Source organism: Telopea speciosissima, chromosome 2 (genome assembly GCF_018873765.1).
Source record: "Telopea speciosissima isolate NSW1024214 ecotype Mountain lineage chromosome 2, Tspe_v1, whole genome shotgun sequence".
Lineage (NCBI taxonomy): Eukaryota > Viridiplantae > Streptophyta > Magnoliopsida > Proteales > Proteaceae > Telopea > Telopea speciosissima.
In genome coordinates, this window is record NC_057917.1 from 40,889,974 (window position 1) to 40,907,817 (window position 17,844).

General features: G+C 40.2%; 1 protein-coding gene across 2 annotated transcripts in view; it reads left to right on the plus strand.

Annotated features, from left to right (window-relative positions):
• Nucleotides 1-17,844, plus strand: part of LOC122652094 (serine/threonine-protein kinase ATG1c-like) — a 74,864-nt gene that overhangs the window by 53,470 nt on the left and 3,550 nt on the right. For both annotated transcript variants that reach the window (XM_043845766.1, XM_043845767.1), the window contains exons 5-9: nucleotides 15,735-15,828; nucleotides 15,915-15,995; nucleotides 16,241-16,349; nucleotides 17,183-17,255; nucleotides 17,357-17,739. In XM_043845766.1, coding sequence (XP_043701701.1) covers nucleotides 15,735-15,828; nucleotides 15,915-15,995; nucleotides 16,241-16,349; nucleotides 17,183-17,255; nucleotides 17,357-17,739 — 740 coding nt within the window. The remainder of the gene's footprint in view (nucleotides 1-15,734; nucleotides 15,829-15,914; nucleotides 15,996-16,240; nucleotides 16,350-17,182; nucleotides 17,256-17,356; nucleotides 17,740-17,844) is intronic.

Here is a 17,844-nt window from a genome sequence, read left to right on the forward strand (position 1 = left end):
GGAACCAATCTCTCTTATTGAAGATCAAGAATTGCAGTAGGTTCCTTTGTTGAATTTTTATCTATCTCAGATTTGCCTTGAAGACCTCCTAGATCGATTTCTCCAAAAACAGGGTTTTTTTTTTTTTTTCAAAACCCTGACAAATATCGATCTAGGGGCTGCTGTCCTCTATTGGGGCTGATATTTGGAGGGGTGCTCTGTCTCTTCTAGACCCACACTCAAGCCAAGTTTCAGCTCAATCCAGTATTTTTTGGCAGGTTTCTCTCCCTACATCGATCTCAACAAAATCAAGTTTTTTTTCAAAACCGTGAAAAAATCGATCTCAGGGTTTTGAGTCTTTGTTGGTACTGATTTTTTGAAGGCTGGTTCTCCACTTATAAAGACATATCTGCTCCAAATTTGAGCCTTAACAATTCAGTTTTTGGGCCTATTCTTCCCTATATCGATTTCAGCCTAACAGGGTTTTTTTCAAAACCCTGAAAAAATCGATCTAGGGGCTACACTTGTCTGCTGCTGCTGATTTTTGGAGATACATCTTGTGACATTGAAAGAGGATTCTTCTCTAATTTTCAGCCTTTAATTTGAAGGATTTCTTGTGTTTCTTGTCACCACAACCCTCCTTTGCAATTTGGTTTTTTTGGCTGCATTATGGGTGACTTTGAAGTCTCTACTGGCACCTCTGCTGCTGATGGGCTTGGTAGGAATGACAACCGTGATCTCCTCCCTAATCTTATCAAACTGGATGGGAGCAATTATTTGATCTGGTCCCGTTCGACTTACTTTGCTATTGCTGGCCATGGGCTTACTGGCCATATTGATGGTACTATCACGATGCCGACTGCTCTTGGCACTCTCTTGACCCGATGGATCTCCAACAATGGTATACTTATCTCCTATTTGATTGGCTCAATGCAATCTGACCTTGCCAATCGTTTTGTTCTCCTTGATATAGCCCATCAGATTTGGTTTGCTTGCAAGGAGACATGTGGCCAGCTTGGTAATAATGCACAGGTGTATGAACTTCGGAAGAAGTCCAATAATACTACTCAGGGGGGAGTTATCTGTCTCCAAATACTATGCTACTTTGCGCAGTCTCTGGCAGCAACTGGACCATTTTTCTGATTACCATTCCACTACAGTTGCTGATATCACTGCATATAAGAAGCATCTGGACAAAACTAGGGTGTATGATTTTTTGGTTGGCTTGAACATGGAGTATGACCCGATTCGTGTTCAAGTATTGGGTCATTCCCCTTTTCCCACACTTGAACAATCATATGCTTTGGTCTCCTCTGAAGAGAATTGTCAGGCTGCTATGCTTCATCCTCCTGTTACAGACAAATCAGCCCTCCAGTCTGCTGCCCAGGCTACTCCTGCACCTGTCAGACATGTTTCTCTTGGTGATTCTACTACAGGGACTGATACTTGTGAGCATTGTCACAAACTTTACCATACCAAGGAAAAGTGTTGGAAGCTTCATGGGAAACTAGCTGACTCTGAGGCTAAACGGGCTGCCAAGAAGACAAAAAATAAAGCAAACTACTCTGAATCTGTTCCTACAGCCCCGGCTAGTGACATTGGTGTATCCCAGGATGATCTACAGGCTTTCCTACGAATGATAAGGTCTTCCGCTGTTGCTGCCTCTACTACATCAGCTCCTGCCACCTCTTCTGCTCCTTTAGGTTCACACTTTGCCCAATCAGGTATTCCATTTGGTGGTCATTGTGCTTCTGTAGCTTCCCATCCTTGGATCATCAATTCTGGGGCTACGGATCACATGACCGGTTCCTCTAGCCTATTCCATCGGTATTCTCCCACTTTTGGGAAAGACAAGGTTAAAGTGGCTGATGGTTCCCTTTTCTCCATATCTGGAAAAAGAATCATCAACTGCACTTCCTCCCTTACTTTGTCTTCAGTTTTGCATATTTCTAATTTTACTACTAACCTTCTTTCCATTAGTAGTCTTACTCGTGATCTTAGCTGTAAAGTGACTTTTTTTCCTTCCCATTGTATGTTTCAGGATCTGGCATCTGGGAAGACGATTGGATTGGGTAAAGTGCATGGTGGCTTCTACCTGCTTAATGGTGGTCGTCTCACTCCACCCTGTTACCATCTCCACATCAGAACTCCTTAGTCTCTTATGAAATTTACCAGTGGCACTCTAGATTAGGTCATCCTCTATTAGGAATATTAGCATCTTAAGTTCCTACTCTAGTCAAACCATGTGCTAAGATCAATTTTTTTTGTGAGGTTTGTGTTCTGGCCAAACAGACACGTTCTACTTATTCGATTTCCAATAGAAGAAGTTCTTCACTTTTTCACTTGGTGCATTCTGATGTTTGGGGCCCTAGTCGTAAAGCTTCCCTTTCTGGTCATCGTTGGTTTGTTTCTTTTATTGATTGTCATTCTAGGCATACATGGGTTTATCTTATACATACAAAGAGTTAAGTTTTTTCTTGTTTTTAGCATTTCCATAAAATGGTCAAAACTCAGTTCTAGGCTAATCTTAAGGTTTTGAGAAGTGATAATGGCACTGAGTATAAGGAAAACCAATTTCAGAAGTATTTGGCTGATAATGGGATTATTCACCATACTGGTTGTGTCGATACCCCAACCCAAAATGGTGTGGCTGAAAGGAAGAACCGACATTTGTTGGAAGTGACCAGGGCGTTGATGTTTTCGCGCCATGTTCTCTCCTAATATTGGGGGGATGCTATCCTTACTACAACTTATCTCACTAATCGGTTGCCTTCTCGTGTTCTTGACTCCCGCAGTCCGGCCGAACTTTTACATGGGAATTCCCACCTTTGTGGTTCCTCCCAAGGTGTTTGGTTGTGTGTGCTGCCAGAGACACGAAATCTCATGGTAAACTTGACCCTCGTGGGTTACGGTATGTTTTCTTGGGTTACTCTCCAACCCAAAAAAGTTATAAGTGTTACCATCCCCCTTCCCATCGTACTATGGTCAGTATGGATGTCGTTTTTTCATGAAAGTCTTTCCTAATCCATCCCCACATCTTCAGGGGGAGAATTCTGGATCTAGTGAAGATGTGTTTGTGTTTCCTCCGCTTGAGGCTCCTCCTCTCCCATCTACTTTGGAGCCTATTTTGGTTGCTGCCCAGCATTTTTTGGAGCCTATTTTGGCTGCTGTCCACCCTACTTTGGCTGCTGCCCCTTCTTCCATAGGGATCCCTTTGCAAGGGGAGCATGTAGAAAATAATGATGGTCATGTTCCTAGTAAAGGGGAGTTAACTCCAATCAAGAAGACCATCAGTGAATTTCATAAGAGAATTGACAATTCGAATGTTATCACCTACCAAAAGAGATGCTCCAAAAGAGGGCATCATCAATCCACTGTGGCACCAATACCTATCCAATTGCCGGCTCAGGATCCAGATCCTCATCCTCCTCCTCCTGGTGAGACTTCTCCTTCCGAACTACCTATTGCTCATTGCAAAGGTACTAGGACTTGCACCTTGCATCCCATTTCTCGCTTTGTTTCTTATAGTTCTCTTTCTTCGTCTTTCCGTGCATTTGTGTCTTCTCTTTCTTCTGTTTTTATTCCTAAAAATTGTCAGGAAGCTTATGCAGATGGAAAGTGGATGGCAGCTATGTTGGAAGAAATGAGAGCCTTGAAAAAAATAATACTTGGGATCTTGTAGATCTTCCTCCAGGGAAAAAACCAGTGGGATGTAAATGGGTGTTTGTGGTCAAACAGAAGGTTGATGGCACTGTGGATCGATATAAGGCACCTCTGGTTACAAGAGGCTTCACTAAGACATATGGGATTGACTACCAGGAGACCTTTGCTCCTGTTGAAAAGTTGAATGCAGTTCGGGTTTTGCTATCTTGTGCAGTCAATCTTGGATGGGATCTACAACAGCTGGATGTGAAGAATGCCTTCCTAAATGGAGAACTTGGTGAGGAGGTGTATATGGATATTCCTCCAAGATTTTCTTGTGAAAGTAATCAAGGTAAAGTGTGCAAATTGAAGCGAGCACTTTATGGGCTGAAACAGTCACCTAGAGCTTGGCTTGGTCGGTTTCACAAGGCCATGATTTCTGTGGGCTATAAGCAGAATAATGTTGATCACACTCTCTTTATAAAGAGGGCTAGAAAAAACCTCACTGTTCTTATAGTCTATGTGGATGACATTGTGGTTACTGGCAACGATGGTGATGAGATCAATCGGTTAAAGAAATTTCTTGGGCAGGAGTTTGAGATTAAAGATCTAGGGAAGCTACGGTATTTTATCGGGATTGAGGTTGCCAGGTCTTCTAAAGGCATCTTTCTCTCCCAAAGGAAGTATGTCCTAGACTTGTTGTCTGAAACTGGTTTGTTAGGATGTCACCCTTCAGTTACTCCTATGGAGGCTACTGTTCGTCTCAAAGAAAAGGAGGGTGAACCTATTGATAAAGGTCGGTACTAAAGACTAGTGGGGAAGCTGATTTATCTCAGACACGTCCAGACATTGCTATTGCTGTGAGTATTGTGAGTTAGTTTATGCATTATCCCTATTCTTCTCATATGGAGGTTGTTCTTTAGATTCTTCACTATTTGAAATCAACTCCTGGAAAAGGCATTCTTCTGTCTCCTCATGGTCAGCGAGGCATATACTGATGTTGACTGGGCTGGTTCTGCAGATCGAAAATCTATCTCTAGGTATTGTTCTTTTGTAGGGGGCACTCTTGTCACTTGGCGTAGCAAGAAGCAGAATATGGTGGCTCGTTCTAGTGTTGAAGCAGAGTTTCGTGCTACGGCACAAGGCATTTGTGAGTTACTTTGGTTGAAAGGCTTGCTATAAGACCTTGGTATTACTGTTCATCTTCCTATGATGTTGTATTATGACAACAAAGCTGCAATCAACATTGCTCACAATCCAATACAACATGATCGCACCAAGCATGTTGAAGTGGATAGGCATTTTATCAAGGAGAAGTTGGAAGACGGATTGATTTGTGTTCCCTTTGTGAAGTCTACTGATCAGGTCGCTGATATTTTCACCAAGGGACTATTTGGAAAATTGTTCCATCCTAATCTAGTCAAGTTGGGCATGACTGACATATTTGCTCCAACTTGAGGGGGAGTGTTAGAACTGTTAGAACCGTAGGGGTATTTTGGACCCTCTATTTTGTTTCTTTTATTTTTTTGTTATGTGGGCTTTAGTCCCACATTGCTTATTTGTATTTCTGCCCTCTATTCTCAAGGATATAATTAAAGAGCTTGGGGTGATCATTAATCATCCAAGCCTTACTCTAATTCCAAATCTGTTAACAGCTACCATAATAGCTCCTGTGTAATTACTATCCATACAAGATTCTCTAATCCAGTAATTATCCATCTGCCTTTGAATTTCATGTAGCATCATTATATCATCGTCACTTGATGAATCATCATGGTCATTATTGTTCATTGACATATCTGTATATATAGATATTGATATCAATAAAAATCCATTTATTAAAAGACTATTTAATCAAACTAGATGCCATCACATGCATAATATAGAACAAACAACCAATTTCAACCACATGTCACACCAATTAAAATAGTTAAAAAAGTCATCACAAACTTCCAAATGTATCCCACGAATTCAAAAGGTTCATTCAAACTTAAACACCACTAATGAAGTTCAGAAATCATCACACAAACAGCTGAAAATGCTAAAAGTTTTGTTAATCCCTAATGCACTATTTTAACGCTTGCAACATCCACATCCTTCGTTCAGAAATCACTTCTATAAATGACATTCTCCAACCAGGGTCACTGTGAATTTTCTTCTGAGCATTCACATACATCTCTGGTTTAAGGTCTTGTAGTGAGTCCAACAGAACTTGACAATTCTTCGTGTTGTAGGGTCCTACAAGAGGATTAGTAGGAATCACAGTAGTAGTAGATGCTCCAAGATGGTTGGACGAAATGAGAGTGGTACTGCCTGCCCGTTCCATTTTCCAGTTAACATACTTGCTAAAGTCTGACACACAAGCAGTCACTACTCTTTCGGTACTCTTCTTCCTACGATCCTGAGGTGTTCTATCTAGTCTCCTCCATTTCTTTGCAGTAGGAGTCGCTTCTTCCTCAACATTAGTTTGTTCTATATCATCCAAACCTACATAGCGGGGGGATCCCTGAGTATGAGGTAACTCAACCTCAATCTCTGGCTCAATGCTGACCCTACGAGGAATGTTTACTGTAACTTGACTAACTCCTCTATCTTCCCGAGCATGATGTTCCGAAAGATCTCTTCCAGCTTAGGCCACCATGGAAGACCACTCCTTCGAAATTTGGATCAAGTAGGGTTTGCCTGTGGGTTAAAAACCATAGTTGAGTACACATTCTTATAAACTTTAATGAATTTAAGGCACATAATAGTTGAAACATCGGGTTTTACCTATATAGCCCGATCCCAAACAGAATCATCTGCAGTAGCAGCCCTGGTATGTGAGTCCCAACCAAATCCAGTTGTCTCCAGAAGTTTCTTGAAGCTATCATAATCATCCCGTAATTTGTATATCTTATTACGGAGTTGTTCCTTATTAAAAGGATGTTGAAAAGCAGTTTCTAGTCCAGTTTTGATGTTATTCCAGCCAACTTTAGTTGAGGTTGTGTTAGTCTTTTGACCATTACTCACATTATCAACCATTAGATTAATGAATTTATTTAACTCAGATTCATTCCAGTTATAGTGGTTGGAGTAGGGTTTGAACTAGATGCCATTTGATAACTTAATTGAAAGCAATTGGACCAGATGGTTAGCATCCTTTTTAATGCATCCTTTATAAAAAAAAAACACACACCAAGAACAACAATGGTCCTTTCAATGCATCCCTTTAATCCCTGCCATTCAATCATCTACTAGTCTTCAAATAAAATATTCGAATCCATAACAGCAACAGATAAGCTAAACGCTCTTGAAAATTAAAAAAACAGTATAGCGCATGTTAGTTGAGTTAAAACTTTCTACAAATACACAAGCCATTCAACCACTCCAACCAACCACACACAAGCCCCATTCAACCACCCATAATGCTCAAGTTCTGATATCAGTCCACAGGTTAAAAATTTCTATAAGCTGGTAAGAAGATACACAATTTAGGGAGACTAAACAAAACATTGAAACAAATCATGAAGTATGGAACACATCCAGAATGAGTTTCAGCTGCTATAAATATTTACTAAAAGAGGACAAAATTTAAGAGTAAAAAAGAGGACAGAATTTAAGAGTAAAACAAGACTATCAATTACTAAAATATTCAAATAAGAGTCTCATCAGTTAATAGCCGACAAACCAATAAATCATATTTCTCTCCATCACTAACCTTTCTAATTATTCTTTCAAATACCATTACATATGACCCTAGTTTCTTAATTCCAAAATTTGAAACATTGATATATCCTGTTGGATCATGAGTGAACCCTCTATCAGTCCTACATATCTAAGAAACAAATATAACCCACAAAACACCCTAGTTGACAATGTAGGGCCACACGTCTTATGTCACTGATAGGACTTGATATCCATGATCAACACCTTGTCATATTGTACTATTTCAACTTATACTAAACTTGGCATGCTTGGTTCAGTAGAGGATATATTCCCTTTGCATACAAAATTGTAGTTGTATGAGCAATGCTGCACTTGAATTGTAACATTTCTTTGGGATGATTTGGTCAGAAATGACAGCACTAAATTAAAGAGGACAGAATTTGAGAGTAAAAAAGCAGATTTTTGACCTATCTCAGAGTAAGGTTTAGACAGGACTGTAAATCAGGTCTAGGGGAGCTTTTGGTGAGGTGGATTGATGGTCATAATCTCATGGTAATCAGGGGGTTTCTAGGCAGGTGCAATATAGGATTATAGTGGCAGCCAAAACAGGGGATGTTGCTGGTTGGTATGAAATAGGCTTTAGAATTAGGGGGTTTGAACTATCTCTTTAATTAATCTTTGACAACATTAGTCCCATCATCTCTCTAAATGAAAACTCATTGAACTAATTTAGGGTGGAGCCTATTCAAACTCCATATTTCCCCTTCTTTTCAAACCCAAGGGGCAAGAATTCTTGTTGCTTTCATTTATGCCATGGTGTCTCTAAAATTACAGAAGCGGTTGCTACTTCAACTCCAGAGTACAGGTGGGCCACTTAACCAGACAAATCTTGTCAATGTTTGGCAATCTTGCCAATGATTTATTGTGAAACAGAAATTTTTAACATAAACTCTGCATTGTTAAGTCCTTGCATCATCAGGCTTACTGAACAATGAAACAAGAAGTCAAAGATGAAACCCATTTCAGAGCTGCTTTACTTTGTTTTCAACTCTCTTTAATTAATCAAAGAGATAGTCAATGGATTTCCATAAAGTCATTTGATCATCAAATTGAAAGACATTATAAATTAATAATTTTGTGCATATTGTTCATATAACAAGCTTTTTAATACCCATATTCAAAATCAAGTGTCATGTACATGAATTAAACTTCTTTTTTTTTTTTGTGTATTATTTGTTTGTTTAGCCAATTTTCACTTGTAATTACAACAGTACAAAACCCTTATTCAAAATCAAGTGTCATGTACAATCCCTTTTTTCTTTTTTTGTATGTTAATTTATTAAGCCACTGCACACTTCAACAGCATCACCAGGTAAAGAAAAACTTTACACCATATAGACATTCCCCATACAACATTAATAGACCTCACATCATCACACAAGTAGATTATTCAAGCTTGGAAAAGAATAACACTCCAACCTGTGGATCCTAAGTTCCTCTAATTCTAGAGGAGATGTAGGTCATTGTATAGGAAACAAATGATGAGGACTATCAAGATTTGATCAAGTAAAGAGATTTTCCTAATTTGATGAGGGTTGTTAATGTTGAAGGAGTACACATGAACCTAACGAAGAAAGAAGGGCTTCAATCAGAGTTTAGCACCAAATTTGGTACCTCAGAAACACCTTTGAACTTGTCATTTCTCCATTCCTAATCCCACAAACAGAAAATCCATTTGATAAATTCAGAACATAAATGTGAAAATAATTGAGGGTCAGATTCACAACATCGTTGAACCCTAGATGATACATGTTGAGAATTAGGGTTAGTTTTGTCATTGCTATGGGTCTTTGGGGTTCTATGTAATTTTCTATCTTTTAAGTCTTTATTTGTTAAGATGTAATAGGTGAGGGCTTAGGGGTAAGTTTCTAATAAACCCCTAACCAGCTTACCTTAATTAGTTTGACTTTATTATTAATAGAACCCAAGGCTTGCGATAGAAGTTATCTTCTTTTATCGTAGGCTGCTGTTTTGTTCTCTCGGCAGTGTGCTTCTCCCTCTATTCTCTTCTTCTTCTTCTATCTTCTGCTGGTTAGTTCTGATTTCTAACATAGTATCAGAGCTACACTGATCAGCTGAAGGATCTTCTTTCATCTCCTTCTGCTGATCTATCTCTCGGTTTTGGTTCTCTGGTGTGTAGCCACCTATTGCTGCTTCTGTTTTTGTTGATGGATTGAAGACTCCATATACACATGAATGGAGTGTTTAGTTGTGACAGTAGTTGGTGATTTGGAGACCATCCCTTGAAGATTCGATTGAAGGATGGAAAGTTACTATTTTCTAGAATTTCTGGTTATGCTTCTATTTTCAAATAGAAACCAGAGATTTTCTTTCAGATTTGTGTCTCTTCTGATTCTTATTTTTTGAGGGCTGCTTGTACCCACCTAGATGAAGACTTGACCTGTTTTTTTTATCCATTTCTGGTGAATTGATCGGGTGCTTCTGGGTTTCTTCTTCACACCTGCGGATGCTCTGTTTTCTGAGCACTTTTGCGCCCTACAGTTGGCTTCCCTGTGTCTGTTTCATTTGTTTGCTCAGGGTGATTTTTTGGGATTTCATTCTCCTATCCAGGTACTAGCTTAGATCTCTTTTTCAGGCTTTTTCACCCTGCTGGTTATAAGTTCTGAAAAATCACTCCTATTACTGCCTGAAGTGCCCTGTTTTTTTTTTCTTCTGTTTGGATGGTTCTGCTGGTTCCAAGCCTCTACCCTGCTTGAGATTGGGTCTCCTTTATTTTTTGTTTTCTCTGCTGCCTATTACTCTGGAATTCTGCAACAGTTGGTGACTTGTTTGTGTGTGGTTGCTGTCCCCTTTGTTGGCTAGCTGTTCCCTTGTGATACTTTTATTTGACTGGTTTTATTTTTCCCTTTTTGGTGCTATGGGAGAGAATAAAAATAATCCAGTGGTTACATCTCAAACCGACAATGTAAATGTCACTATTACCTCTATCAAGCTGAAAGGCAGTTCGAATTATTTGTTATGGGCTCAAGCTGTGAAGGTTTACATTATTTTGATTTGGTTATGGAACAACATGGAACCAGAGATTGTTGCACACGTGATGTTTCACACCACAGTTAAAGGTGTGTTAGATGATTTGAAGGATACCTATTCACAGGAGAAAAATATGAATGGAGTCTATGACTTATATGAGAAACTTTTTCAGCTTTGGCAGTCCAACAAGCCTCTCCAAGACTACTACAACACTTTTAAAGGCCTTGTTGAGGAATTAAATGTTTTTCAGCCCGTCACCACCGATATTGACAAATTTAAAGCACAGCGGAATGAATTTTTTGTGTCTAAATTTCTGGTTGGACTAGATTCTGATTTGAAGTCTGTCAAGGGACATATCCTTGCTGGAGAAACTGTTCCTACTCTTGCTGACACGTTCTCCTGCCTACAACATATCCCTTCTCCTTGAAAAATTGACTCTATTCCCAAGGAGAATTCTGCCTTTGTGGCTGGTCGTGGACGTAACTCAGGGGGAGGACGTGGTGGTGGTCGTGGCATTGGTGGTCAGTCAGGTGATACGGCTTTTCGGAAGTGTACACATTGTGGCAAAACTGGTCAACACGGTTGATATTTGTTAGGACAAGAATGGCAAACCCGATTGGGCACCTCAATCTGCCAATCATGCAGCGTCTGAAGGAGGTAGTGATGGTGCTGCCCATAGTGATTTGCCACAGGTTTCCCTACTAGGGAGTGGTTCTACTACAACTCCTCACCGTGATGATCTCTCTCAAATATTACGGCGTTTACAACACTTGGAGGCATCCAGTCTTACATCCACCGGTCCCTTATCTTCTTCTGCAACTCTAGCTCATGCAGGTACACCTGCTCTTCTTACCACTACTACTCCATCCTGGATTATTGACTCTGGGGCTTTTGCTCATATGACTGGTGAGTCATCTTTATTTAGCACTTATTCACATACACATTCCTCTTCACCTGTTATTCTTGCAAATGGTTCTTCTACTCCAGTTTCTAGGCATGGTACCATGTCACCCACTCGTTCCATGAGTCTCTCATCTGTGTTACATGTCCCTTAGTTACGGTTGAATCTTCTTTTTGTTAGTCAAATAACTAAAGCTTTACTTTGTTCTGTGACTTTCTTTCCTTCTTATTGTGTTTTTCAAGATCTTCACATGAAGAAGAAGATTGGTGGAGGATGTGAAAAAGATGGCCTCTACTACCTTGACCATGTTGCTTCTGCCTCGTCTGCCGCTGTCGCTGCTGCTTCTATTGGTGGGGTGTCTCCGTTCCAGTGGCACTGTCGTTTAGATCATTTATCTTTAGTTAGGTTCAAGTTGTTATTTCCTTCTTTTAAGTCTGTGTCTCGGTTAGACTGTGAAGCCTGTGAGTTGGGAAAACATCACCGTGCCTCTTTACCTTCTCATACTATGGCTCGTAGTTCGTTTTTATTTTCTTTAGTCCATTCGGATATTTGGGGTCATTGTTGTGTTAAGAATCAGAGTGATTTCATGTATTTTATCACTTTTGTGGACAACCATTCTCGTCTCACATGGTTATACCTCTTGAAGGATCGTTTCGAGTTTATCTCAGTATTCCAAAATTTTTATAATGAAATAAAAACTCAGTTTGGTTTGCCTATTAAAATTTTTCGTTTTGATAATGCTTTGGAGTATGTTCAGCGTGATATTTTTGTTTTTTGTGTTTCTCATGGAATGATTCACCAAACTAGCTGTTCCTACACTCCACAACAAAATGGGGTGGCGGAACGTACGAATAGACATTTACTTGAACTTGCCCGCTCTATAATGTTCTATATGCATGTCCCAAAGCAATTTTGGTGTGAAAGGGGTGCTTACTGCCTGTTATCTGATTAATCGAATGCCTTCTTCTATTCTTGCCGACAAGTCTCCCTTTTCCATTGTTTTTCCTTGTTAGCCCAATTTTCATGTACCTCCTCGTGTTTTTGGGTGTATTTGTTTTGTTCACAATCTACATGCTCATTCTGATAAATTCTCTCCCCGGTCCACTAAGTGTGTTTCTCTTGGATATTCTAGTATTCAGAAAGAGTAAAAGTGTTATGACCCTGTCACCCATAGGTATTTTGTGAGTGTTGATGTCACCTTCTTTGAGGACCGTTCTTAATTTTCTTCCTCCTCCTTTGTCTCTGAGGATGAGTGGCATGTTGATACTCCTCCTCCTATCCCTACTCTTGTCCCATTCCCTCCACCTTCATTGCAGGTTTATCAGCGGCGTGACAAGACAGTACCACAGGAAGAGGTTCCAACGGCTCCACCTATTTCACTACCTCTGCCAACTTCTTCGTCTAGTGAAGCTCCACCTTCTTCTTCAACTGATGACTTACCTATTTCCTTGCATAAAGGTACTGCTCTTGCACTCAAAATTCTTCTGCTTTATATTCTATTGATAAGTATGTGTCTCTTTCTCACTTACCCTCTTCTATTCATGCTTTTGCCTTGTCCTTGTCTTCCAACCCTATTCCAAAAAATCATGCTGAGGCTCTTCGTCTTCCTGGTTGGTAGAAGGCCATGGATGTGGAAATGGATGCTCTCTTATCTTGTCACACTTGGAGTTTGGTAGATCTGCTTCCTAGAACAGAACTTGTTAAGTGTCGCTGGGTTTACACAATCAAATACCTTTTGGATGGTTCTCTTGAGCGGCTTAAACCCTGTTTGGTTGCCAAGGGGTATACACAGACTTATGTTGTGGACTACTTTGAGACGTTCTCTCCTGTTGCTAGGCTGAATTCTGTTCGCCTACTTATTTCTATGGCAGTTAATTTTGATTAGCCCTTGTTTCAGTTGGATATTAAAAACGCTTTTTTGTATGGTGGTCTTCATGAGGAGGTGTATATGGAGCAACCTCTTGGGTATGTTGCTCAGGGGGAGACTAGTACTCGGGTGTGCAAATTGCAGAAAGCAATCTATGGCCTCAAACAATCTCCTAGAGCATGGTTTGAGAAGTTCAGTGCCACAGTTATATCGTGCAGTTTCTCGCGGTGTTAATCTGATCATTCTGTGTTTGTTCGTCGTCATGGTGGCAAGTTGGTTATTCTGGTTGTATATGTTGATGATATTGTTGTTTCTGGTGATGATGTGTCAGGCATTGCTGAGGTAAAGGCTTACTTACAACAAAACTTTCAGACCAAGGATTTAGGTGACCTTCACTACTTTCTTGGCATTGAGGTTGTGAGAAGCAAGAAGGGTGTCAGTCTTTCTCAGAGGAAGTATGTTTTAGATCTTTTATCTGATACTGGCATGCTTGCGTCCAAGCCAGTGGATGTTCCTATGGATCCTCATCAGAAGTTTGGTGTAGATTATGGAGATCCCCTCAAGGATGTGCACTAGTACAAAAGTTTAGTTGGGAAGTTGATTTACCTTACTGTCACGAGACCAGACATCTCGTTTGTTATTGGCGTTCTGAGCCAGTTTATGCAAACTCCTTTGAAGGATCACTGGGATGCTGTCATTCGTATCCTTTGTTATTTGAAGGGTGCTCCCGGTAAAGGGTTGATTTATCGTCCTAATCGACATATGGATCTGATTGCTTATTCTGATGCAGACTGGGTTGGATTGGCAAGTGATCGTCGTTCCACTACCTGTTATTGTACGTTTATTGGGGGTAATCTTGTTTCGTGGCGTAGTAAGAACCAGACTACTGTTGCGCAGTCAAGTGCAGAGGCGGAGTATCGGGCTATGGCTCACACTACAGCTAAGTTGATGTGGCTCAGGTCTCTTCTTTTTGAGATGGGATTTCCTGTGCCTAAGCCAATGAAGATGTATTTTGATAACTAAGCAGTTATATATATTGCTAGTAACCCTGTTTACCATGAGCGGACTAAACATATTGAGGTGGACTGTCACTTTGTTCGCAATGCCGTCTTGAAAAAGCTAGTTGAGACTCCGTTTGTTTCGTCTTCAATTCAGCTAGCTGATGTCTTCGCCAAATCTTTGTTTGCTCCTAATTTTCGCACCTGTTGTGACAAGCTGAGCATGGGAGACCTATATGCTCCAGCTTGAGGGGGAGTGTCGAGAATTAGGGGTAGTTTTGTCATTGCTATTTTGGGTCTTTGGGGTTCTATGTAATTTTCTATCTTTTAAGTCTTTATTTGTTAAGATGTAATAGGTGGGGGCTTAGGGGTAAGTTTCTAATAAACCCCTAATTTTTTATCTTTTAAGCCTTTATTTGTTAAGATGTAATAGGTGAGGGCTTAGGGGTAAGTTTCTAATAAACCCCAAACAGCTTACCTTAATTAGTTTGACTTTATTCTTAATAGAACCCAAGGCTTGTGATAGAAGTTAGGCCTGCGATAGAAGTTATCTTCTTTTATCGCAGGCTGCTGTTTTCTTCTCTCAGCAGTGTGCTTCTCTTCCTCTATTCTCTTCTTCTTCTTCTATCTTCTGCTGGTTAGTTAGTTCTGATTTCTAACAATACAAACAGGGCTATTGGCACCTTCTATCTTTGAAGAAGATCAGAACAAATCAGAGTGAGAGAGAGAGAGAGAGAGGAATGTTCACGCTTGATGAAGCCTCAGAGGTTGCTGTAAATTTCTTGAGAGCTTGCCGAGTCACCAAACCAAAATAAAAAATTTAACAGAGATGGCAGAGATGGATGTAATGGTTATAACAATCATAAAAAAAATTGGCGATTTTAGGGTTTGGGGTTCGAAACAGAGATGGAAGAGAGATGTATCGGTTATAGAAATAATGAGGGAGGAAGAGAGGGCGATATAGCATACTTTGGGTGAATGTGTTCCTTGGAGAAGCGATGGAGGAGCTTCGTTCGGAGAAGCAGGTTGGACCTTTCACAGTGATGCAGGAGCTTTTCCTTGGGGGAGTATCACGAAGGAGAGTGTGAGCTTGGGTACACCAGGTTTGAGTTCCTTGGAGCTTTGTTCGTGAGAGCAGTGATGGAAGTTCCTTGGAGCTTTGTTCGTGAGAGCAGCGATGGAAGTTGGAAGATGAGAGAGTGGGTTAGGTCAAATGAATGCCACTGATTGGAAAATATCAGGCACTGTTTTTCCAACTTGTGCCAAGAAACGTAAAAAAAAGTCCTACATGTTCTGTCAATTGTGTTCCATGACCCATAAATTTCATTTTATGTTTCTAAAAACACTAAAAACGAAACAAGTTTATCGAGCAGTTTTTAGGGTGTTTTTCCATTTCTCAGAACAGAAAAACACCAAAAACAGTTTCTGGGAAGGTTATCAAGTGGGCTGTTAGTTGCTCAGAAAGGCAGTTTCCTATATTGTAGAACAGTTCTGTAAGAGTTGCTGATTTTCACTTTGCCCTTATCTAATCCTATTTTCTCATGGTTTTTTATGGAGTCCTGTTTCTTATTTGAATTTTATGCTTTCATTTCAAGGTTCATCAAGTATTCCTCTGCATAAAGTTAAAAATGCAGGAATTTTCTTTTGCCAGGTCATTACAACCTAGAGGCCTGGCAGAAACATTATGCGGCTCTCCACTCTACATGGCTCCAGAAATAATGCAACTCCAGAAATATGATGCAAAGGTGACAGTCTGGTTTTCCCTTGCTCGAGCTCTCATTCATTTTGTTGCTAAATCTGTTTCCCAATTCACGTTGAACTGGATATTCAGGCAGATCTCTGGAGTGTTGGGGCCATCTTGTTTCAGCTTGTAACTGGGAAGACCCCATTTACTGGAAATAGCCAAATACAGGTCTGAGTATGCTATCTTATTTTACATTAAAGCATAGTTGTCAAGGTGCCGCACAGGCGTCCAGGTGCCTTGGTCACTTCTTGGACGCCTGGCTCGCCTTGCGTCCAGGCCCCCTCCAACGCCTTGGGATGCCTAGACACCATGACAACTATGCGTTAAAGTGGTTGATTAAGGAAATTAGTGCCTTTGCATGCCTTTGATGGTTGACATAATGATCTAATCTTGTCATGTATTGTATTGAGCAGTTGCTACAGAACATTGTGAAATCAACTGAGTTGCACTTCCCTCCAGATAATAAGGATTTGAGTACTGACTGCATTGATTTATGTCGGAAGTTGTTGCGTCGCAACCCCGGTAATCCTTCCCCCCATTTCAGAGCTTATGTCTGGATAGATTCATGCAAATTGGCTTGTAAACACAAAGTACTGTACGCACTTTTTTGAAAGTTTGGGTTCGGAATTATTAGAAGAAATCTTTACGAAGGAAGAAGTTCTTTCTTTGACCTTCCCAAGAGCCTCTTCTCTTTTGCGGAGGTTATATAGAGCACGGATTTGGTATTTAGATATTAGTAATATTCTTTTTTGGATGAAAACCATATTCAAAATGAATATCACAAAGAATCAGCATTTGCCACCCTTGGCTCTGCTCATGCTGTGATCCTTCTAATAGAAACAATAACCATTCCTCTGATTCTTCAGCTGAGATCAAATAAACAGGTCTAGAATTTTAGCATTCTGGTCAAGCGGTCAAGCACAATGCTCCAGGGCAAGGAATTTGCAGCTCTTGCCTCCCTTGGGCTCTGCTCATGCACTGGTTCTTATCATAACAGCAACCATAATCATTCCTCTGATTCTGCAGCTGAGACAAACAAAGAAAACAATAACTTTTGCTCCACTCCAATGCTCCAAGGAGATGAATTTCGCACTTCTGAATAAGTTTGAGTTTCTGGACTTATATTGCGCTCTTCTTATATATCATGCACCTAAGTTGCATTATTGCTTTGGAGTTCAGAGGAATCCACACAGCATCAGGGTGCCAAGAAGCATCCTAGGTGATGACTTTTTAGATTTATGGCATGGATTGTCGTTGATTTAGGCTTACAGAGGACAGACACTTCATTTTATTTACTGATTCTAGTTAACTACTTAGTTTCTCCCTGGTCTGATTGACTATTTATTTGTCTACAGTGGAAAGACTAACATTTGAAGAGTTCTTTAACCATCCATTTCTTTCTCTCTACAGACCAGAAGATTCACTGAGGTAAACATGGTTCGAATTTCAATTCTTCAGAGTATTCCAATATGCAAATCTCTCTCTCTCTTTCTCCATATTAAGACGACGGAATTACCTGTGATGTGCAGGAGTACGATTGCATCAAAGACAGTTAATTGTTTTCCATTGGCTGAATATGATTCTAGAAGGCACAGAGGAGAAAATTCTCAAGAGGAATGCCTGCCTTTCCCTTTGGAAGATGATCCTAGTGGTCCTGATGTGAGCCCTTCTTTCCTCACAAAGAAGGCCTCAATGAAGTCGGCCTCTGGACTTTCTGGGGATACAAAAGTTGACAAAAGAGTAGTAGCTTCTAATGTTTCCAACAACATAGATATTGCTTCTAGATATGGTAGTCCCACGTACAAACTGGAGAACACTGGACTTAGGCTTGATCAGCATAGGCATTTAAGTGAGAATCTCAAAGAATCTTTACAAATCATGGACCAACAACCAGTGAAGGCTCCTTCCAAAGGTGCCAAGATCTCTGAATATACTCTTTGATTCTTTGATCTCAATGTTCTTTTATCCGGATTCAAAATATCTGCTGTTATTGTATCTTCTTTTAATATTCTATATA